We start from the raw sequence: 23,211 nt of genomic DNA on the forward strand, positions 1-23,211 counted from the left end.
CTGAAGGTTTGACTTGATGATCTTGGAGGTCTTTTCCAGCCTTTATGATTCTGTGGCTGTGTGAAAAAGGGAGGTGAGGTCCTCGCAGTGCAGAGGTTGCAGAAATGGGAGTGACCTGAGAGATTCAAGGGGAGGAGCCTTGGCTCCTACACGCAGGGATTTTCCCTGTGACGGGGAACCTCAAGATAAGCCCGGGGGATTCCCCACTCTGCCTTCAGAAATACCACCCTGGCAGCAGCAGCAGTTTCACTCTGCTCTCACAGCCCGCCCTGCTGTTGCTGCTCTGATTTGAAGCAGTCCAAGCCATGCCTTTGGTGGTCCACACTCTGCTCATCATCCTGTGCAATGGTAAGTGGGCAGCCCTGCCTTTTTCTTCCTGGGTTTTGTTTTGTGGGGCTGTGTTTTGGGCAAACAGGAAGGGTTATGTGAGCAATCCCTTTTAAATGTGATGTTGTCCCTGTGCTTTGCAGTTTGGTGCTCGATCCAGGGCACTTCTGTGGTGGTCCCAGACGTTGCTGTAAGATGTGCTGAAGAAGCTCTGCTGCCCTGTGGGGTTCTTCAGGACTCTTCAATCACATACCAGAAGGCATCTTGGTATAAAGTAAGAAAAACCTCTCAGTTATTTAAGCAGTTGCTTTGCTTTCCCACCTGATGTTGGCTTGTCTTGTACAAAATGTGTTGTTTTCTGCAGAGATATTCTCCTGTCAGGGCAGCACAGATAAAGCAGCACTTCAAGCACTTGAGCTATCACAGAGAAAGGTGTTTTCCATGTCATGTAGACAGACTAATTCCCTGAATTGCTCCTGGCCTGCTTTTCTATCTAACTCTTGCTGGCTTCCATGGATAAGAATTTGGGTGATGCCCCATGTACAGCCTGCCAATTACTACTCCAAAGAGGGGGATTTCTTCAGAGCAAAAAATTGTATTTAAGCCTTGTAACATCAATGATGTTGTTCCTTGGTTAATGTCCCCTCAACAGGAGTTGGTTTTGCCTTTGAAACAGGGAAACTAAAAAACTACTTGCCATTCTTTAGAGAGAGATTTGACTAGTGGGGTGGGCATAAGGGCAGGCTATGCAGAGAGCTAGAAATTCTGAGTTATCTCTTTGTAGCCATGAAGTAAAAGGCACATCTTGACTGCTGGGATTCAGAATTCCCATCTCCAGGGCAGGAGAGCCCTGCTGACCACCATCTGCAGGAGGGGTTATGAGCACAAAAGTCCTGCTCTGCCTCTTCAGGATGAATTTGCTCATAGATGGAGAGGTAGAATTATCCATTGGTGGCAGAAGTGGCTGTTGACATTCTGCATAGCACTGTGTGTTTGCATCTCACTTTACAGTGTGAGCCGAATTACCAGGGCAAAATGAAGGGTTTGTTCTCCCCCCTTCCCCACTCCCAGCCACACACTCACTTCACACTCACTCCTGCTGCTCCCCACGGGCCAGTCCTCGTGGTCCTTTTGTTGCCTGTTAAGTCTGAGCTTTGTTGCTTGTTATACTAGTGGAAAATCATTCTGTGAATAAAGATCTTGTGGGTTAGAGAGTTGAATTACTTTCCTATGTGATGGTAGAGTAATAGAAGCAAATGGGGAAAAAAAACTATTTATGGTGGGTGAAAACTGTTAATTTATCTTTGCCAGAACATAAAGCCACAGCCTTGGCTTCCTCAGCAGTTTAGTCAGATGTAGTTTTAAAACCTTTCCCTACAGGAAACCAACAAACAGTGTTATTAGATTGGGCTTCAGTGGTTGAAACTTGCAATGCTGAAATTAAATTTGAATTAAATCTGAATTTCATTGCTGGGATGAGAATGAGCATCTGCCTACTGACTAGATGACAACTGCACCCTGAAAGAGCAGCTCTGAACATCTGGCTACCAACCCATCAGGTGCACCATCCACAGTCTCCTCCCTTTTCCAAAATGCTGAACTAAGCACAGGTGGGAGACAGGGAGGAGAGAAGAATGCACTTGGTTGGATTTCACCATGGAAGGTGGGATATGAGTCAACTTTCTCTTTCCTGCTTTGTGCCTCTAAAGCTGGATGAGGATCTGTATTTTCCATCCAGATCATTGCTAATTATGTAAGAATTATTTAAGGTTCCATTTTCCCCCCAGTGTCTAGGAAGGGCAGGGAAGGCAAATCATGGAGTCTGGATGACCTGGAGGAGTTGAGCAAAAATGGACAATTAATAGAGGATAGGGGAGGAATAAATAGAGAGGTTGACTGGATCACAGAAAATTCTCCCCAGAACTAGTGCTGGAAGCCAACAAAATTGCAATCATATCAGGAAAAGCAGAATCCAAACCTGACTCTCCACATGAAGAAGGAATTTAGGCTCAGTGGTGAGTGCTGGAGAAGCAATACTTGTACTTATGGGCTGGCTAAAGAGGCAGCAGCTGGAAGATCTCTCTCCTCCCCTCTCTACACTTTGGCTCTGTCCCCACCCAATGCTGCAAAAAGAGGGTGGGGGAATGGTGGAGTGGGACTGGGCTACCCACCACAGGTAATTAATCTATTAGTTAAAAACAACTACTGAAGGATTAATCAATAAACACCACATAGACCCCCGAAAGGGCTAATTAAAAGGTAATTCCACCAAATGGTATGAAATTTCAGGCTGTAACGTTCAAGCAGCTGTGAGGTGAGATCTTTTGCATGGGGTCACTTTGTGCTGTGAAGTGAATGCAAGCAATTAACTTTTGTTTCTGCTGCCTTTTTTATTTAAAAAAAAAAAAAGATGGTGGCAAAATTCCTGTGCTGCACGTGTTGTTTGCACAGGGTGAGTGTTCTGGAACAAACCCCTCCTTCCTGCTGGCACCTCTGTGTGCTCAGAGCAATTAAGGGGTACTTTTAAAAAGTTGGTTACAATCTGCTAAAAAAAATTTCTTTAAAAAATAATTATTTTCTTTTCAGTTCTGTGCAAAGAAATAATTGTTTAAAGGAGTTTAAATTCTCCTGTCAAAATCCAAATGCAGCTCTCAGACCACTCACTCTGTGGCCATGAGAAAGAGAATTAATTCACAATGATTAATTCTTTAAGTGTGGGACAGTTTTAGGACTGCTGGGCAACCTCCATCCCATAAAGCCACACAGGAGCAGTGTGGAAATCTGGCAACTGAGAACTGAAAAGAGGTAATTTTTGCACTCAGGCCCTGGGAATTGTTGATGGAAATACTGGTTTGAATGTCTCTGGCCCACCTACGAGACAAGAATCTGTGTAGTGAAACTTGACTTACCTTGAACAGTCTCTCTTTGTGCAGAACACTGAAAATGAGAACCACTTCATAAAACTTCATAATTATCACTTTATATCCAGTTTGAAAACCAAGTTTAAATGAAGTCCCAGTGGATATTTCGCTCTTTGATTCCTGTGATAGCCAGAAAAGTCTTAATCTAAAACAAATCTTGAGGAAGAGGAAAGGAGGCTGTGCTTCAGTGGAGAGAATTCTGTTAACTTCATAACACTTCCCTGAAAAATATAAAACCGTGGCAGAATTAGAGGCGGAAATCATGTAACAAAGTAAGAACAAACACTAGAGACATTTAATATGAATTGCACCTTCCTTCAAAGGAAATACCTTTTGCTAAATGTGCATATCTGTGGTCTATTAGCACAGGTAAATAGTTGCTGAATTAGTTCAGCCTGACTTCTGACTTCCATAGTCAAATGCCCCTCAGACATCTATTCACCCCCAAGTAGCTTCATCACATCCATGATTTAGACTGGAAGGGAACAGTGGAAATTGTTCCATGACCAAAACAATTCTTTTGCCTGACATGGGCTAGTGCTGGATGCCCCTAGTTAAAAAAAAAAAAACAACAAACCAAACCAACCAATGAAAAACCTTCGTGACTGAGTCTGAGTCAAAGGGCTTTTCCAGCTGGTTCATGTGTCATATGGAGTTCCTTCACTGTTGTTTTGGGGCTGGGTTTGGATTTTTTTACTTTGGGTTTTTTTTTCCCCCTCCCCTCTACAGCACACTCAGAGTTCACTCACATGTGCCCACAATTTATATCTGTTATTTTCAAATTTAACTTTGGTATCTCTACATGACACTGTATAGGAACCACATGGATGCACCTTCAGAACTAATTGAATGTGAAAGTGCTTTTGTGCTGAAAAATACACCTATTAAGTGGTTTTAGCTCAGTTGTGTTTCATTATGTGTTGGTTACTGGGCATTGCCAGAATTCTCTATGTTTTGCTTTGGAAAATAAATTCCTTCTGGCCATGTGTAGTTTTTAACTCTCTGTAACAGTCAGAAATTTCAACTTGGCCATTATGCCTGGTATAATTTTAAACAAAACCAGTTTTACAACCATCCCACCCTCAGAAGAGAATAAATTTGATGTTAATGCATTCCACCTTTCCACTGACATCAGTTTTGGACCCGAACCATTTGGGTTCATTTAAAAATTTGCTTTTTTTGGGGAAAAGTGGGTTATCCTGGCACTTTGATTTACCTGGAAGGGAAAGTATTGCCTTATTTTGGGAAAAGCTCGATGAGAAGAGATATTTGATGAGAGCAGGGAGGTAACAACTGCTCACTCTCACATGTTCATGATAAATGGAATTTTAATTGATGAGCTGGGTGTAAATACTCCAGCATGGGTGGATTGCCCATGTAATGCTGCAGCAGTTGGCACAACTGCAGCTAAACCTCAAGCAGATTGGACTGGGCAAAGTGTTCCTCCTCCTTCTCCCACCTGGTGCTTAGTTCTCTGAAAAAGGAATATTTGCTGAAGAGCACTTAAATTTTGGAGGCCTAATTGTTCTACCTATTTCTCATAATTTATCCAGCCAGAGAACAGGAATACACCAGATTAGTGGTATTTTCAATCAAACATATCTTATTTTAGGATCCACTGAGTCCCCACCACTGTTCACATCAAAAAGCTCCAGGCTAGGAGAAACATAATAGGAATTAGTCAATTGACTAGAGAATATATGTGGGAAAATCACAACCTCTTTAGACCAAGTGTTTCCAAGCTTTTGGGAACTATAATAATTTTCAATTAAACTCGATCAAAAAGGACAACTAGAGCCAGTTGCTCATGGCTGTGTCCAGTTTAGTTTTGAGTATCTCAGAGGATGGAGACTTCTCACCCTCTCTGGGCAGCCCATTCCAGTGTTCAACCACCCCCACAGTAAAAACAAGTTTCTCTTGTGTCTAAATGGAATTTCCTGAGTTTCAGTTTGTGCCCATTGCCTCTTGTCTTGTCTCTGAAGGCCACTGAGCAGAGTCTGGCTTTGTTTTCTGTATCCCCCTGGCAATCAGGTTGAATCAATTTTGATAAGATGACCCTGAGACTGGTCTCCTCCAGGCTGAACAATCTCTTCCATCCTCTGCTCATATGTCAGGTGCTCCCAGATATTAGTCATCTTGGTGGCCCTTTGCTGGCTGCTCTTTGGTGTGTCCATGTCTCTCTTGCACTGGGCAGCCCAACACTGACACTGTCCAGGTCCTTAATGAAGGTGTTGGACAGTACCAGCCCTTGGGGCAACATTTCTTCTCCTTGCTGGGAGGTGATGGAAAAAAACAGACCTCTGTAGTTTCCCCTCCAAGCTGAGTTCTGAAACTCTGTCACAGACATTGCTGCAGGCAAATGTATATGTGCCAATAAACATAAACTCCAATTTACTTTGTTGTTTAATTTCCTTACTGGGTAATTTTATACAGACAGGTAGAATGATGCTGCCAGTCTGCAGGTCCCTGTTTCCCAGGAAAATTCTGGTTTCAGGGACCCCAGCAGTCAGCATGGCAACAAGGCCCTTTGTATGCAAATAGATTCTGGAGAATTTCTACTTGTCCCCACACAACTCATCATTTGCCTTTTGAATTTTGGTAAAACCATTAACAGCAAACATGGGAGAAGGAACAGACCCACCTCCTTTTTCTCCTCCATTTGGAGGTGGAAGGGACATGAAACACCAATGAAACCTGGGTAGAAAATATTTTTTCACTGATTAAGGAAGGGGATGGTCCCCACACGAGTGGATTGCTGTCACTGACTTTGATGCCTCTAAGCACGTGTGGAATTAATTAGGTAAAACCCCCAGCAATTACCTTGGGCTGTGGTATCACCTGGAGGACACTTGGCATGAATTAGAGCTGCTTTATCACAGAAACTTGAGCTGCAAAATGATCTGTCCGGTGATAGTCTGCCAAGTAATTCACAGGAGGTGGCAAACAAAGTGGCAGTTTTGTAATTTTAATTAGGTTTGGGGGGGAGAAAGACGTTTGCTTGAATAGAGCAAGAGGCAGAACACTGACCTTAGTGAACATCTCATGGACTTCCTTTTGTACAGGTGGGATATGGGGACACACTCTGCAAATTTGCTCAGATGTTTCCTCGCTACTGAGGGAATTTAAAAAGGGAAGGGTCGGGTTTGTTGTTTTTTTTTTTTTTTAATGAGATAACAGGAGATAAGAGTGCAGTGGAAAAATGCTTCCTTCAGGGATCAGAGATGGGCTTGCTGTGACCTCTGAGCAGAGGTGGATGCGCTGCCTGTAGAGGCTGGAAAAATGCCACCAGATGTCTCTGCAGCCTAAAAAATGCTGGGAGGCTGCTGGGAGCACAGCACCCCCACGGGCTGCCTTGCTGCCTTTGCCTGTCGGTAAAGGGGAGATTTAATGGAGAAAGAGGGGCATGCAAAGCCCCAATTCAACCCCTGTGACCCCTTCCTCTTCCTCCTCCTCCTCCTCCCCAAAGGCAAAGTTCACAACCCCCATCCAGGTCACCTCTGGTTTCTCCTCAGGTGATGGAGCCAGATTAGACCACAAACTAAATTTTTTTTTCTTCTGTTTCTGGGAAGGGCATGTTGTTAGTGCAGCTTCATGGCCACTGCTTTGCAGGTCTGTGGAAAGCAAAATTCTGACTGGTTTGCCCCCAGGGTCACTGTCATTCTACCGTGGACAGAAGCTGAGCACCCTAAAAAGCTTTGGAGGCAAGAGCCAGTCCTATCCCTCACTGCTCCTGTGAAATAGGGAGGTTAAATCATTTACCCAAAATCTCACATGGTCAGGCACAGGATGTATGGACTTAATTGGCTTCTCCCCCAAACGAGCAGTGCTGATTGCAATTGCATACAGAAAGATCAAAGTGTTTGCTCATTCCCAGATCTCAACCACAAAAATTGCAGCCACCATTCACCACTCAAGGCAGAAATTATTTATGCTCTTGGCGAGTTAAAAAAAGGACAAAAAACCACCCCAAAAAATCCCCCCAAAACCCCAAACAAAACTAATTTTCTGTGTGTAGCTCAGACCTCCTTACTGTAATTTAGGGCAATGAAAAGAGCATTCAGGCTGGTTCTTCTTATTGCCCTGTGGGCAGTTTTAAATTTCACCGAGGAAGGGGATGGTAAGGGAATGGAGAGTGGCAAAAATTAGATCTGAGGGAGGTCAACTATATCCACTTAACTGCTGTTGACCCAGTTGTAACCAGAGCTGAGCCCAGCCTGGTACTGGAATTCCTCTGGCCACATCCCTGACAATGTGCAGGGCCTGGAAATACCTAAATCCCTGTGGCACAGTGAAGTCCCTACAGCCTTAAAACCACCATACCTATGCTTGGAGCTGCTTGGGGCTGAGTGTAACCAGAATGAGAAACTGGGGTAAATTTACTGGGGGATTAAGAGGAAGAAGGTACTTTCTTCCCTCTTTCTGGGTAAAGTATGGAAAGCCCCAGGAAATTTCTGCTCCGTGTTTCAGTTCATGCATTAAAAAAACCTCAAAATTTTTTAAGAAAGAATCTTTACAGTTATGGTGCTTTAGTGCCATTCCCCAGTTCCCGAAAAGTTCCCCAGCTTGCAGCTTGTTTTACACCATTTTAGGGCTGCAAAAATAGCAGAGTATAATGGAGCAGCAGGCCCATATTTCTCTCCAGACTCCCGAGTGTGCTTTTCTCATGCAGGCACATGAAAGGGAAACCAGATACTCCTGGCCTCAGTATGAGAAAATTGTGTTAATTTTAATAACTTACAGTGTAACTGGTATACCCTGATGTAGTAGCTGTATTGATAGAAAGTAAGCACCAACACACAGCCCAAAAATGTGTCTATTAAAATAATAGTAATAATAATAAATCCTTGTCTTACATTAGTTATAGGGTTGGCTGAAATGCTGAGCCTTGGACTTATGAGTTGGCTCTGGCTCTGCTGGTCCACAGAAAGATTGAATTCCTTGCTTGGGAAAGCTTCATGGAGGGCATGCTGCCTCGAATCCCTGGGAGCAACTTGGATGAATAGGAATGGACAAGGGCTAATTCAAACCCTTCTCCCATCTTTCAGATCAACTTAGTGATCTCTCTCTTCTTCGTGGTTCCCAGCCAATTGTCATGTTCAGTGCATCCTCTCACCCTGCAGTAGGAATTGTGCTGGGAATACACTTCATTCCTCTCAGTAATGCCAAGGAATGCAGCTCTTCTGGTTACAATTAAGAAATTCAACACACAAATGCTCCCCAAGTGCACCAGAACCTGCTCGTGACCTTCACGCAACTGAATCTGAAGGAGTCGGAGCAATTTTCTGTTCTTTGGTTCCAATAAAGAGTGGAAGGGAGAGGAAAGGAGGGGGATGGAAAGCTCCATTCCTGCAGAGAGGCACTGTGGTTTCAGGGCTCAGCTGCACAGAACCTGGCACAGGGCAGGGCAGTTTCCAGGGCTGCATTCCCACAAGGAACTCTGGGCTGGGGAGCCACTGGGACGATGCCAGCCCGTGCTGGCAGAGCCATCACACTCTGACATGCTGGCTGGGTTAGCAGGTTTAATTCTCACCACTGCATGGCAGAAACTGTGCTGGCAGGGCAGGCACAGGCAGCAGTGGGGTTTACCTGCCTCTGCCATGCTGTCCTGGGCATCTCTGGTCCCCAGAGCCACAGCTAAGCAGGTGGGCAATGCTGCCTCTTGCTGCTTCAGCTCCATCCCCAGGGGCTGCCTCTCTCTGTCCAAATTCTTCTGGGGCATCTGCATAAGCAAATTGAGAGCAGACTCTTCTGCTGCCTTTTATCATCTCTACCAGGTTGTGCCCAGCTGAGACAGCTGAAGAAGTTACTACAGAGTAGCTCTGTAGTATCTGTTTATAAATACAGAATCCATTTAAGCAAAATCCTGTATAGAATCATAGAATCATAGAATGGATTGGGTTGGAAAAGACCCCTGAGATCATCAAGTCCAATCCTTAATCCAATCCCACTGTGATTACCAGATCATGGCATTCAGTGCCACATCCAGTCTCATCTTAAAAATCCAGGGCTGGAGAATCCACCCCCTCTCTGGGCAGCCCATTCCAATGCCTGAGCACACTCTCTGGAAAGAACTTCTTCCTGATATCCAACCTAAACCTCCCCTGGCAGAGCTTAAGCTATGCCCTCTTGTCCTACTGTTGGTTGCCTCAGAGAAGAGACCAACCCCCACCTGGCCAGAACTTCCCTTCAGGCAGCTCCAGACAGTGCTGAGGTCACCTCTGAGCCTCCTCTTCTCCAGGCTGAACACCCCCAGCTCCCTCAGCCTCTCCCCACAGCACTTGCGCTCCAGTCCCTTCTCCAGCCTTGTTGCTCTTCTCTGGCCCCGCTCCAGCCCCTCAATCTCTTTCCTGACCTGAGAAGGGCCCAGAACTGAACACAACACTCAAGGTGTGGCCTCCCCAAGGCAGAGTCCAGGGGAAGGGTCACTGCCCTGGGCCTGCTGGCCACGCTAGTTTGGATCCAGGCCAGGATCCCATTGGCCTTCTTGGCCACCTGGGCACACTGTTGGCTCCTGTTGAGCTTCCTGTCCCTCAGTCCCCCCAGGTCCCTCTGCCTGGCTGCTCTCCAGCCACTCTGTGCCCAGCCTGGAGCGCTGCAGGGGGTTGTTGTAGCTCTGGATTGTGAACATGAATGTATTAAATGGGTTTGAAATTGTGTTCCCCACCTCTCTTCAGCCTCTGCACTTCCAGTCATAAGCTGGCTTTAAAATTTTCTTTCCCCTAAAATAGAGAATGACACTGAAGAGAAATATATTTGTGTTTTCCAGATGGCTGGAGATGACAAAGGAATAGCATGGGAAGTGCTTGATGTGGAATCCCATTATCCAAAAGAACTTGGGGGGTCCCTGGAGCTCTCCAACGACACCTTCTTGTCACTGAGGATCAAAAATGTCACCAGCCAAAACAGTGGGACATACAAGTGCACTTTGGGGGACCAGAGTGGAGAACACAATCTGAGCAGCACAGTCACATTAAAAGTAACAGGTACAGTAGAAAGCTTTGACTGTCCCTTATTCCACATGGCATTTCCTGAAGGTAACAGTTTAAAATTATTTTACGAGCACAAGAATAATGTAACACTTTGCTTTACATTTTAGATTGCCCTGGACTAGAAGACAAAAAATTAACAAAACACAAAGGCGAGCTCTTCATGTTGACTTGCCTTGGGATTTTTTACCTGCTGCTCATCTTCTTTACCTGTGTAAGTAATTCCCCTTCTCACAAACAACGCAACAAAACCAACAAAAAACCTCCCACTCATTTCCTCTGCTAGCACTGCTTTGGCACAGCTGGTCTGAAGTTGGTGTTCATATTTAATTTATTTTTAATTCATGATCAAACTCAGGTGCAGGAGGAACACAGGTTGGAGTTCCAGAGAGACAGAACATTTCACTGCACCCTGAACTAACTCCAACCATCAGTTATTTTCCTGCACCATTTCTGCTTCCAGTTACTCTGAGTGCAAACTCCTCATTGGTTTAAGACCACAACAACAGCTCTTGTGCTTTGGTACCTGGGAGTGGCATTTGCCTGAGAGGGAGGCACAGGCCATGGGATCCCTTTCCCACCCATGGCATTGCTTTGTGTGGTGGCACAACAGACGTGGTCAAGTCCACCTGTTTTTTCCTTCAGTTTTCACACCTCCAAAGTGGTGACAATCCCCTTTCGGACGGGCATTTTTGTGAAGTTCCATCTTTGTTGTTATAGATGTTTTAAGATCCATGTAAAAGAACATCCTTGGGGGTTTTATGCATTCCTTCAGTGCTGGCTGGAACTTCTGGGACAGGAAGGGAGAGGAGGTGCTTGGGACCCTCACCCCACAGGAGCAAACCTGTGCTGTGACTGCAGTGACAGTGAGGACAGTGAGGACACCTCCTGGCTCAGGGGCAGCACAAGTGTTGGGTGTTGATAATCTGCATTTCTAATTAAAAATGCAACAAAACCATCCTCAGTGTTTTGGGAGGTCACATTTAACTCCTGCTGCCTATTTCATATTTGCCATCTTGTTTTGCTTCTCAGCAGGTGAATCATAACTGTTGATTGGAGAATATCTAATTAGCTGAGACTAAATGTAGCTTTCCATGTATCTTTGGGGAGCAATTAAATTTATGCCTGTCTCTTTTTTGGATTGACAATTCTGCCAGCAATTTGTGCTGTTCAGGCTCAAGCTTGACAAGATAAATCTTGTAGGAATTTGTTAGGAGAGAAGTATGAAAGCAAGGATATTGCTCAGAAGAGACAGATGCCCCCTTTCTTCTCAGTGTCTTGAAAGAATCTCTCCTTACCTTACATTAAAAGTCTCAGTTTTGGTGCAGTTATAAAAAGCAGAAGGTAACCACTCTAATGGAATTATGTGTATCCTGCTCTTGGGTGAGGTCCAGTCTCAGGTATCAACCTAAGTTTCATCAAAATCTAATGTTGTCAGGAGCTCACAAGTGAGCTTCAGGATTTAAAACACCTTTTAAGTTCTTAGATGTTGCCTTGTCTTCTCCTTTTGTGAGGTTTGTGCTTTATCTCCACTAAACTGAACAGTTCAGTTCAGAACTGGTTGGCAGCACTGGGGTTGTACTTTGACAACTTGCTGAAAATATTTCAGGCACTGGCTCACATTGAAACACACTTGGAAGAGCCTGATTCAGATGAAAATGTGAATTAAATATAAATTTCCTTTTGCCACAAAAGCTTTTGTTCTATAAAATTCATCGATTTAGAAAGAAACACCCCCTTTTCTTTGTACTGGATGCTTCTGGCAACAAACAATTGGAAAAGGTGTAATGAGCTATGGTTAACAAGGAGAAAAAGCAAAACTTTCAAAGTTGTTTTTGTTAAATTGCCTTTCATAGGAATTCTCAGTTTAAAGCTTTCCTTTGTGTCTTTTCTTTTAGACATGTCTAAGAAAAGAGAGTATGTCTCCCAATTACCAAAAAACCAGACCAGATATGAAACACATGCTCACCCTCATCAATGCACAAGAAATGACAACTTTCCAGGATTTAAACAGCAACAGCACTTGCAAAAATGAGCTTACTTGGAGTTCTGTCTAAGCTGACGTTGATGACACCGTGGGCTCACCAGAAAACACGAGCTGGATGGCTGAGTGGGATGGAGAGGAAATGAATGGTAATATGTGGCTCTTCAGGACAGGCAGAAAGTGCAGGTAACTTGCCAGTGATGTGTTTGCACTGGCCAAGCCTTGCACCAGCACTGCTACGTATGGCAGTAACCTTGAGAGGCAGCTGGCTGAGAATTGCAGCTACACAATGTGTTACAAGGCTCTCATGAAGTTGGTATCAACTTTATTTCACTCTGATGTGAAGTCCTCATTTTCTCAGCAAGAATACACTTCTGACATGAAGATTGAGTTACAGGGAGGCCATGGCAGCACAAGGCTGGGGATGAAGCTCTTCACTGAACTGAGAGCTCTCACCTCGCCAAAGCAATCGCAGCAGGGGCTGTGGTGTGAAAAGCTAAGCATGCTCTGAGCCTGGTTCTGGATGGAGTTCCTTTACTGCAGCTGAGATGTAACTTATCACATGATGTTTCAGTCAGCTGAAGAGGTCACTTCATGCCCTTGACCTGGATGGACCAAAGAAATATCTGCTTTTAAATCTCAGAGTGACAGACAGGCGGAAACATAAGAAGGGAGAAGATTTTCTCAAAATCTTTCTGGACTGAGATGAACTTTCTATCTCTGCAGGAGGAATAGAGACACATTTCCCAGAGGCATCTGTAGATTAATCCATAGGATTCACAGAATCCCAGACTATTCAGAGTTGGAAGGGACCCACAAGGATCATCGAGTCCAACTCTTCAGTCAATGGCCCACACAGAGGATTGAACCCATGACCTTGGCATTATTACAGCCAAGTTTTAACCAACTGAGCTGATCTCAGGAAGCTTCAATGAGAGGGTTAATCTTAAATAAGACCAAAGAAGCCTGTGATACTCAGGACATGTAAAGATGACTTATTTAGTGGTTTGCAAAACATGAAGCCAAATGTATGCAACACTTACATCAGACAAGTTACACAAGTGATGGCCAAAGCCATGGCTTGGAAGAAATCAATCCACCCTGTCTATAAAGTTAGGCACGAGATAAGGGAATGGAAGATGGGGCATATGAGCAGCTACTTTTGGTGCTGACAGTGTGTATAGATGTGAAACAAGGCCATGAGAAAAGTTGAATTCAGGCACACAATAAAATGGAGAGAAGATTTGTCCTTTTGGACCGAAGCAGAAGAGAGATCCTGGAGTCTGAAATCAAGGAATTTCCCTTTACTGGACTGCTGGATTTGAAGGTGAGGGAAACAGAGTCTAGAGTGACTGTGGGTGCTTATGCTACAATGTCAGAAGTTGAGCCCAAACATGGGAATTTGCAGGCCCTTAAGAACACAACCTTAAAAAAATACTTCAAGAACTGACCAGGACTTTTAATGCAGTTTGGAATTCCAGGCTGTTGTCAATGAGGTCCTTTCTATAATCCCTTGATTAATTTTGAACTCCTGGTGGGAAGAAAGTTGTGCATCACTCAGTATTGCCTCTTTGAGCAAGGTAGATGTTGACAATGCTGGAACCCAAGAGGCTCCTGAGCAGAAGAATGACTTCTATCTACAAGGGATATGCAATTTTTTTACAACATAGTAAATCAATGCCACATTTGCTTTTTTTTTTTGCAATTTTAAAATACTTAAAATAAAAATTCAGAGGTAACCTACCATTTGGTTTTGTGTAACTATGGAAAATATGGCAAATAAACCCAGAAATACTCTGCATCAAATGCATTTTGTCTTACAACCAACATGATTACATCAAATAAGGCAAAGGCCTGATCCAGCCTCTTCTGATGGCAGGGCATGCATGTGTTTATAACTGATTAAGCAATGGATAATTTTATGCATTTCTAAGGAGTTTCTATACTGCCTATTGCCACTCATGTATTTGAAAAACTCTTTCTATTGTTCTCCACATTTCTGGCCAGCTTCAACTCCAGCTGAGCTTTGGGCAGCATCCTTGGGCCCCTTTGCCTCCCAGTGCTCTATCCCATGTGACCTTATGGAGCAGGTCCTTGAAGAGGCCAAAATCTGCTCTCCTGGAGTTCAGAGCAGTCAATTTTCTGTGTGAACACATCTCTGGTTCCTCTTATTTGTCCCTCATTCTACATGTGTTTGTGTACAGGCATCTGAGCTGGGCCCTGATAAACCTGAATCACTGGCTGGACTATCTGCAGTGCCTTTGCATTACCTTTACATAGTTTTAAACTGTCTTTAAATATTTAAAAAATATCTTTAAATATTTTTAAAATATCTTTAAATATTTTAAAATATCTTTAAATATTTTTAAATATCTTTAGATATTTTTTAAATATCTTTAGATATTTTTTAAATATCTTTAAATATTTTTAAAATATCTTTAAATATTTTTAAATATCTTTAAATATTTTTAAATATCTTTAAATATTTTTAAAAATATCTTTAAATATTTTTTAAAATATCTTTAGATATTTTTAAAAATACCTTTAGATATTTTAAAAATATCTTTAAATATATTTATTTTTTAGCAGAGCAGACGAGAGGAAGGAAGGGAAAATTCACTAGAAAGGAGCTCATAATCAATCAGCAGCAAAGGCTGAAACACTTTCAAAATTATTTCCTCAGAAGGATAAATAGGATCAGATCAGACAGGAGAGAATGGAAAAAAAGGGACTTTTGTGCAAACAACTATACCCATTATTTTTTTCCTGAGCCAAACTGCAATACAGAAGATTGGGCCTGAGGCAACAACACTGTGAGTCAAATTTCAGGCTTAGAACTTTCAGGCTGGTTGATTCAGGGGATTTGCTGTAGGCCCAGCTGTGCAGTAGAAGTGATCGTGTCCAAGGCCACTTAAATGCATTAAATTGTTCAGAAGAAGCAAAGTCGAGAGAGAAAATCTTATGCCAAGAGGCTTCAGTGTGATGCCAAAGGGTTTTTGTTCTGATTTTCACATTTTGTAGATTTTAGGAACACAGTAGTTGTAGATTTTTAGAGGGTTAATATTTCTAACAGTTTAAGTTTAATGCCTTTCTATCACTACCCCTGTCCCAGAACAGGGAGCTCAAATTCCTTTAGTTAATTAATCTTGTTTAGACTCCTTTCCAAGGTAGAGCTGAAGGATATCAGAAGGCCCACAGAATGAAACATAAACACAGGTCAGAGTGACCCAAAAGCCAGAACTGGATGAGCTCCAAGAGACCTTTGTGTGCCTGAGGAAGAAGAGCTGATGAAGACAGAGGGTCCTGATGACCCCAGACCCAATTCCAGGGGGTTGGACCAGGGGTGGGACTGGGGCTGGACTGAGAAATGTGTAAAGCAATGATTGGAGGGATCTTATTATAAAAGCCATGGAAACAAGAACTGGGACACATGCATGTCATCCTGTATTCCTGTGGGCTGTAGGCCTGTGATATTAAAGGACCTTTACTTTTATCTTACCCTGCACTAACGTGGCTCAGAGTCCTGTTTTTGGGGGGAAGGGTCATTCACGGCATCAAGTGAATCACAGAGCTGGAGAGAAAGAGGCAACCTCCTGGTGTGATGAAGGTGCCTGCACATCTGGGGTGTAAGGGATATAAAGAAACTTTTGGGGCATTGCAGGAAAAGAACTAACATTAGCTAGAAATATTACAAAATCAGAACCAGGCAACTGAAGGATATAAGTTCATATACTGCAGTGACTCCAGCACTGACAGGGAAAAATAAAAAAAAATCAGGTATTGGCTGATAAGATTACACCTGTTTTACAGCATAGTATCTCAGAAGGGACAGTTCTTGCCTTGCCATGTGGATCTCTGAGTAAACTGACTCAGAAACGCTGCCCCAGCACAGAGAGGATGAGCACACACACATTCTTTGGACTTCAGCACTTCATTGTTGAAGGGAATGTGTTTCTGTATTGCACAATCTAAAGCCTGTTTCGATTACACAGAATAATTGCTTTGTTGAGCAGAAAAAACAGTTTTATTTTCTACCACTCTTCTTATTATCAATGTCCTCAGTTTTGTAAGATAATGTAGGAGCAAACACATCTGCTAGAACTGCTCTTCATAATACTGCCTTATAATACTTTTTAGAATGAGGAATTCAGTTCATGTTGATGAATCCATGAGGTGGGAAGTACCACAAATTTTAAATAACACAAATTTTAAATAGCACAAATTTTCGATACCACAAATTTTAAATAGCACAAATTTTCGATACCACAAATTTTAAATAACACAAATTTTAAATAACACAAATTTTAAATAGCACAAATTTTAAATACCACAAATTTTAAATAGCACAAATTTTCAATACCACAAATTTTAAATAACACAAATTTTCGATAACACAAATTTTAAATAACACAAATTTTAAATAGCACAAATTTTCAATAACACAAATTTTAAATCTTTGTTTTCTAAATAAAAGCTGGACACCTGGAAATGAGAAAGCTTGTGCAGAATTCTGGATCAGAACTGGGGAGATGAGTTTTTCCTGACTCTCCTGTGGATGACTTCACTACAGGAACTTCCTTGCTATTATTTCTTGTGGGTTTGGTAATTTTTTCATTGATTTTTTTCCCCTATGACTTGCATTTTTCTATCCTTCTATCCGACAGTGAACCACCTGCATTCAAAGATAACAATAAATATTGTATATCAAATTACTCACACAGAGCAAGTTTGTGCAGCTGGGATTAAGAAATACACAGGGAAATGCTGCATCACATGGGGAAATTACCCCAAAGACAAATTACAAGAGTCACACTCTGGAGCTGAATGAATATCCAAAATGGCAATGAGGGAAAGCTAAAGGACATAATGCACAAAATGCTGAGTGTATGAATTACAGCCCTTAGCTAAGCCTGATTTGTGAGCACAGCAGATAACCCAGGCTGACAGTGACCTTGGCAGAGCTGCAACAGGAATATTTTCTGTAGAGCCTGAACAGTTTTCAGCCTCTTTCTCCCAAGTGGGAGCCACAAGCACACTTGTATTCAACAGTGTGGACCAAAGTAATCCTCAGTATCTGCCTGTGAGTGATACAAACAGGATATGGCTCTTTGGGCACGCTGAAATTCCTCCCTCCCTTCTTTCTTCCGCCCTTGAGAAGACCCTTTAGAAGGGCATAAAGAGCTTTTCCCTGGAGCACAAGTCCCCTTTCTTCCCCCTCTCAGTGTGGAGCTGAGCAGTGATGCAAGTGCAGAGGGGATCTGGTTCCAAGTCCATTGAGCAACTGCAAGGATTTAGTGACCTTCTCAACCAATCTACCTGCCCTGTGGGAGCTGTAATTGATTTTCTTCATCTCTGGTTGTGAAGACAAAGCTTCTATACTCTGTTACAGCTACACAGACAGGGAAATTGTCAGTGCTTTCCCCACAGCTTCTTTTTAAATATCTGTAAGTGAACCTCTGGTTCTTAGTAAATTGTGGAGCAAATTGGTGAGGATATTAGAGAGTTAAAAATAAATGCAATACCAAATTTTTTCGTGGAGGGTCTGTTCTCTCTTCTCTGCCAAGACCTGTGTTTGCAGTACTCTGCTTTTCTCTGCCTTCAGCTGATGTTACTCCTGCATCAGTCTGTGAGAGGAGTGCTGGCAACTCCCTGGAGTGGTGATGTAAATCCTGAAAAATCCACCAAGAGAATGGGTGGTGGCAAGACCAACAGATCACTGCAAGGAGTGGTGGGTCCTTTGAAGGTCCAAGCCAGTGAATCTTCCCACCCATTGATGGAAAAAAAAAGCTTGCTGTGTCCTTGTGGCTGAGTTGCAAGTGCATCTGTTCCACTGCAAATGGACAGCCTGGACTGAAGTGTTTGCTCTGTTACAGGACAGACACCACAACCAGTGTCAGAAAACCCCAAAACCCACAAAGCAACCCCATGGGCAGATGGAAGGCAAGGGGCAGCAACTGAGAGCAGAGACAGGTCCTGAGGGAAGCACAGCTTGCACAAGCCCAGCACAAACAGGGACTTTGCTCCCTGCAGAATCTTTCAGTTCCTTCTGTGAAGGGAATAAAAACAGCCTGTAGTGGTTGGGGTTTCTTGTGTGTTTGTTTTAAAAGACATTTGCACTGCCTGCCTCAGTTTTTCTGTCTGTAAGTGGGAGAGATTGGGTTCAAGTGTTGCCTCTGTGAGAGGCAGGGAAAGTGGCAGTGTTTGTAACTTCTCTACTTGGAGGTGAAAGAACTTCTTGCACAAGTTGTCCTTCGGGGGAGAGAACAGGAGGCTTGAGCTGCTGGACATTGATGTTAAGGGGGAAAGGCCCTGCTGACAAGAGAAACTGGATTACTAAGAATTACTAAGAAGGAAAATTCAGGAGTCTCTGCAAATGCTGGGTCTAGACCAAGCACCTATAACACAAACCTGTGACAGTTCCCACCCACTCCCTTTTGTTATTTTCATCACATCTGAATTCCAGCTCTGCCAATTCACTCTCACATCTGTTATCAGACTTGGTATCAACACCAATTTAATCACATTCCTTCCATTTACTGAGCTGGAAGTGAAGGGCTCTGTACCAGCCAGGAGGAATTAACCCTCAAGGTTCTCAAGATCTAACTGGATAAAGCCCTAAGGAACTTGGACTGATTCCATAGCTTTGAGCTGGAGGTTGGACTAGAAACTTCCTGAGGTCCCTTCTCACCTTAATTATCATATAAATCTACACTTTTCACAGTCAGAGAACAATTATTTATCACTATTCTTCAGGATGTTCATCACACTATGAATGGAGCACTGCAAGACATTTCCCCTCTGCCAGTAATGACCAAAGGTATCTCATACAGAATTTTTAGACTCCAGTATGAAAAGTAGCTGTGGGATAAAAGAAAAAAACAAACTGTGGACAATTTGGGCCTCAAAAAAATTAAATGCAAGTCAAAAAGGTAAGAAAATTGATTTTTTAAACTTTACCTTCATTCAAGGACAAACATACAAGGAATGCTATCAGAGATACTCCTCTGTGTTCTGGCTTTTCTCCACATGAAATACTTCTGATGTTGGCCTTTGGAGCAATCCACAGTCTCAAACACAACAGTCAAACACATCTTGTGCTTGAATTTTGGAAGTGTTCATAATATGTGACATTTAAGAAAGACAATTTTTGTGTTCATCCCATCCCTGACTCTCAGAATGGTACGACAGCAACAGGCAAGTGGCTCCACATGGACAAACGGGCTCAGGAAGCCACACACACGGTCTCCTTCTTTGGGTCTGTGCAGCACTCAGCCACACTGGGGTTTATGTGTGGATAAAAAAAAACCAAATAAATTCCTAACCTGTGGTAAAAGTGCCACTCTCATGTTCACACAGCCTTGGTCCTTGCAGAGATTGGGTCTCAGGGGGCAGTTCAGCAGGGACTAAGAATGCTAAGAATGCTTTTTCCCAGCTGAGGGAAGCAGCTCTTCTCCTCCACGCTGTCTCACACAGCTCCCACTCTTGGGCTTGCAACTGTGCCCTTGACTTGCCAAAAGCTGACATCCCATATCACATGCTGGGACTTTTCTGCCAGGATGCAAAACGCTGGTCCCGAGGCTTTGTCTTTCAGCTAAGCTCCTCTAAACACGCATTTTGCAGGACTTAAGTTGTTTGGAAGCTCCTTAGGGCCGTCTTATTTTCTAGGAATAGTAGCAGTAAGCCTGTTAAGGACTCTGAAGTGCCCCTATCTTATGATAAGTGCCCAGAATAAACAGATGATCTGTCTGGGACTTTTGGGAGACACCTGGTGCCCAAGAAACAAACTTGTGCACTGTAGCAGCTCTTTTGTTGAATGCAGATAATTATCTACAGGCAAATCAGGTTGCCAGGCCCTCTGTCCTCCTTCCTACATCAACACAGTCAAGTGCATTAAGATCCAGGTCAGTGGCTCACTGCTTTCTACTTAAAAGGACTAGTTAAAGTGCTCCTTCCCTTGGGAAAAAAGCAAAAAAATCTACTCTCCCATCCTACTCCCCCCAAACTCACCCAACATCAGTGAAACACAACAAGTGACACTCCTGCAGCTCCTGAACAACCAAATTTGGCAAAGTTTGCAGTGAGCCCAGAATAAGAGATTCCCCCCTTAGTTCATGTTAAGCAGGTGTCACATCTCCTGGGTTTGTCTTCATGCAGTTTCTTTCCATTTCACTCCATCTCAACAGCTCTAAGTGTGTCTGGTAAATTGTGCACCAGCCAAAGGCAGAAAAAGCCAACTCTGCTGACAACAACTGTCGGTGTATGAAGATTAATCTTTATACAACATGCAGAGCACTGGTCTGTTCTACATCTTCCAGGACAGCCTGTACTTTGTTTCTACTCCTTCTCAAAAATAGTTTTCATTAAAAAGAAAAAAATCACTATATTTTAGAATTAATATGTACACACTACTGTTCTCTCAGGCTTCACAATTCATGCTCTAGTTGGCAAATTATTTCTCTTCATGCTACCAGTTTGAAGTTACTCACTCCAAACTCCTAGGAAAGACAGAACACACCTTTGTTCCATTTTGAAGAAATACTCACAGGTTATTAACATCTTGTAGCATGGAAAGAGTTAAAGGTTTTGCCACATTAAATAGCCACACACAACCAAAGGCATGGGAGGCCACCCTGACATAAACACAATGGCATGGCAAGTGTTAAAGCTTTGTGTATGGTAAATTGGGGCTTTGAAAAACATCTCAGTTGGGAGCAATTTGGGAAATTTTTGAAACGTGAATTACTGTTGGTTTTTTTTCTCCTCCCTGCTTCAAATGGTCTGTGAGGATTGGTTGGGAAAAAAAATGAAATACAGCATCAACACTTGACATACTCAATCCATCCATAAACCTAAACATGCTTGAACTGCAGTTGAGCTTTTCTTTTGCTAAAGAGCATGTGGAAGCAATTACCTGAATGTAGATGTGATAAAGAATGGATGAAATGCAAACCAAATGATGCCTTATTACTTAATATAAAGAGACTGTTCCGTGAGATCAAAGTAGTGCAGCACAAACTGTAATGGGCTTGACTGGAGAGAGAGGCTTTGGAGGCTTGTTTAAAACATGATGCATTTTGATGAAATGCTAAACAGACAAAATTAGGGTAAGTTTAAAGAGCTTCCCAGAACCTGACCTATGAGCTTCAATAATGTCTTTACTCTCCTCCCACCTTTTGCTGCTCTGTGCCATTCCCAGATGTTGTGAGGGTGGCAAGGAGAAACTTTCCTGGTCTCATCATTGCTGGGGATGAGAACTGCTCTGGGCCAAGATGGGAAAGAAATGCCACCATCAGCACCCCCTGTGGGCACAGGAAAGACCTTCTCTGTGTATTTGCATCACTGGGGCTTTCCTGTGCCTCACCATCACTCCATGCCCACTTGCTGGGTCACCAGATGTTTGTCCTCTGAGTCAATAGGATAAGGAAAGGCAAGGAGACAACCTCTCCCAGGGAAAAAAAAACTGAAGCAGAACAGAAACCTCGAGAGTAACTCCCAAATGTTTTCCTACCACAGGCCAGTTAATAAAATAAAAATAATAAAAAACAATTCCCATCAAGACCTTGCTTTGTACTCCACCACCTTTTCCAGGGTTACTTTTACTTCCCTATCACTTTATAGCCACTTGTATTTAGAAGAAGCTGCAACCAACAAGCAAGGAGAAGGCGTGTTGGGAAAGTGGGAGAGAAGTTTCTGCAGAACTCCACAACATCTGAGCTTGTTCTCTTGCCTTGCCTTGTCTTCCCTCCCACATGCCCCCACCATCCCCATGCCTGGGAGCTGCTGCTTGTGGCTTTTGCCCAAATGTTGCCTCTGATCATGTTGGCTTGGCCATCATCTTTGCCAGAAGTCTGTAGAGCAGGTCAGTGATTGACAGTGCTGGGTCCCACCATATCAAAAATCAATGAGCAATGAAGTTAAGTGTCCAAGTCATGAGTACAGAAATCTAGCTGGCATTGGATTGGAAGCATTAATTAAAATAAAGGGGGAGAAAAGCATTTTTAACTAGGAACATTGGGGGTTTAGTCATTGAAAGCATTACAAAAATAATGGAAGTTAAAGGGAGCATGCACAGAATTAATGCTCCTGTCTTCTACAGCATTACCTCTTTAAAAGAAATCATGTATATTAAACTCCCAAAGAGACAGTTTTGTTTTTCAATTCCATGTGATAATGGGACCATTTTTGTGAATGACTCTGATGCTTCTGCCTCCACTGAAACCCAGGGTACTGTACCTCATTCATGCTTATGTAACAATCTCAGAAAGAAAGAAAAGAAAAAGTAACAAAAGGATGATTAAATCAGGGATTTTCCCTGCTCACCAGAGAAGGATTGTTGAGTATTGCTGTTGAAAACTCATTGCTGTGCACTGTTTTTGAAGTGGCCTTAGTGTTCAAAACAGCTTAGGAAGCAAATATGAAACACACTTGTGCCACCTCAGAGAACACAGAGTTTACAGTGGCTTTGATCATACAAGAACTAATCCTTTCATTGCAGAGGGGTTTAGTCACAAGAATAAATATGAAAACAATACCCAGTATTGGCACTATCAGGTAATAGTTAGATGTGAACATGACACAATGAAAGACAAAAAAAAAAGGAGGAAAATGTAATGATTAAGTACAGCTCACCTGGGTGCTGTAGCAGCATTTTTTCCCTTTTTCTCCTTTCCAGTCAGAAACCAGAGGGCCAGAGAGAGCCAGGAACAACAGGGTGGGGACTGGGGGCAGAGTTAAACCTGCAGCAGCACTGCCAGTGCAATTTAGAGCAATGTCAATGTGGCTGAAACAGCCATCAGCAGAGAAACTCACTTTCTTACAGCAGAAATTCAGCTTGCAAACACAACCTTAAAGCTCTGTCTAAACGTTCATTTTCACCACTATTTGTAGCCCCCTACAAAACTTAACTTCCAATGGACAAGTGAAGGATTTGAAGCTGCTCCTTTGCCAACAGTTGAGCAATTTGTCATTGCTGCAACGGGAATGGGTTCAGGCC

At 43.0% G+C, this 23,211-nt stretch overlaps 1 protein-coding gene and 1 long non-coding RNA gene across 2 annotated transcripts; one reads left to right on the plus strand and one right to left on the minus strand.

Annotated features, from left to right (window-relative positions):
* Positions 1-255: 255 nt before the first annotated feature.
* CD83 (CD83 molecule) lies at positions 256-14,390 on the plus strand. Its single transcript, XM_071552962.1, has 5 exons — positions 256-348; positions 471-601; positions 10,015-10,231; positions 10,345-10,448; positions 12,133-14,390. Exons 1-5 carry the CDS (start codon positions 306-308, stop codon positions 12,289-12,291), a joined length of 654 nt encoding a protein of 217 aa, XP_071409063.1. The 5' UTR covers positions 256-305; the 3' UTR covers positions 12,292-14,390.
* Positions 478-22,876, minus strand: LOC139670817 (uncharacterized). The gene is made up of 3 exons (XR_011697575.1): positions 22,848-22,876; positions 3,237-3,469; positions 478-590 (listed from the first exon to the last, which is right to left on the minus strand). It is a non-coding gene; the product is annotated as an uncharacterized lncRNA (long non-coding RNA).
* Between the last annotated feature and the right edge of the window lie 335 nt (positions 22,877-23,211).

Source organism: Pithys albifrons, chromosome 4 (assembly GCF_047495875.1).
Source record: "Pithys albifrons albifrons isolate INPA30051 chromosome 4, PitAlb_v1, whole genome shotgun sequence".
Classification (NCBI taxonomy): domain Eukaryota; kingdom Metazoa; phylum Chordata; class Aves; order Passeriformes; family Thamnophilidae; genus Pithys; species Pithys albifrons.

What these genes read in the sequence shown, in the direction of transcription:
- CD83 (XM_071552962.1), top strand. Translation starts at nt 306, where the DNA reads ATGCCTTTGGTGGTCCACACTCTGCTCATCATCCTGTGCAATG. An exon ending in AGAAGGCATCTTGGTATAAA is followed by an intron (nt 602 to 10,014) that starts GTAAGAAAAACC and finishes TGTGTTTTCCAG; the next exon opens with ATGGCTGGAGATGACAAAGG. An exon ending in TGCTCATCTTCTTTACCTGT is followed by an intron (nt 10,449 to 12,132) that starts GTAAGTAATTCC and finishes CTTTTCTTTTAG; the next exon opens with ACATGTCTAAGAAAAGAGAG.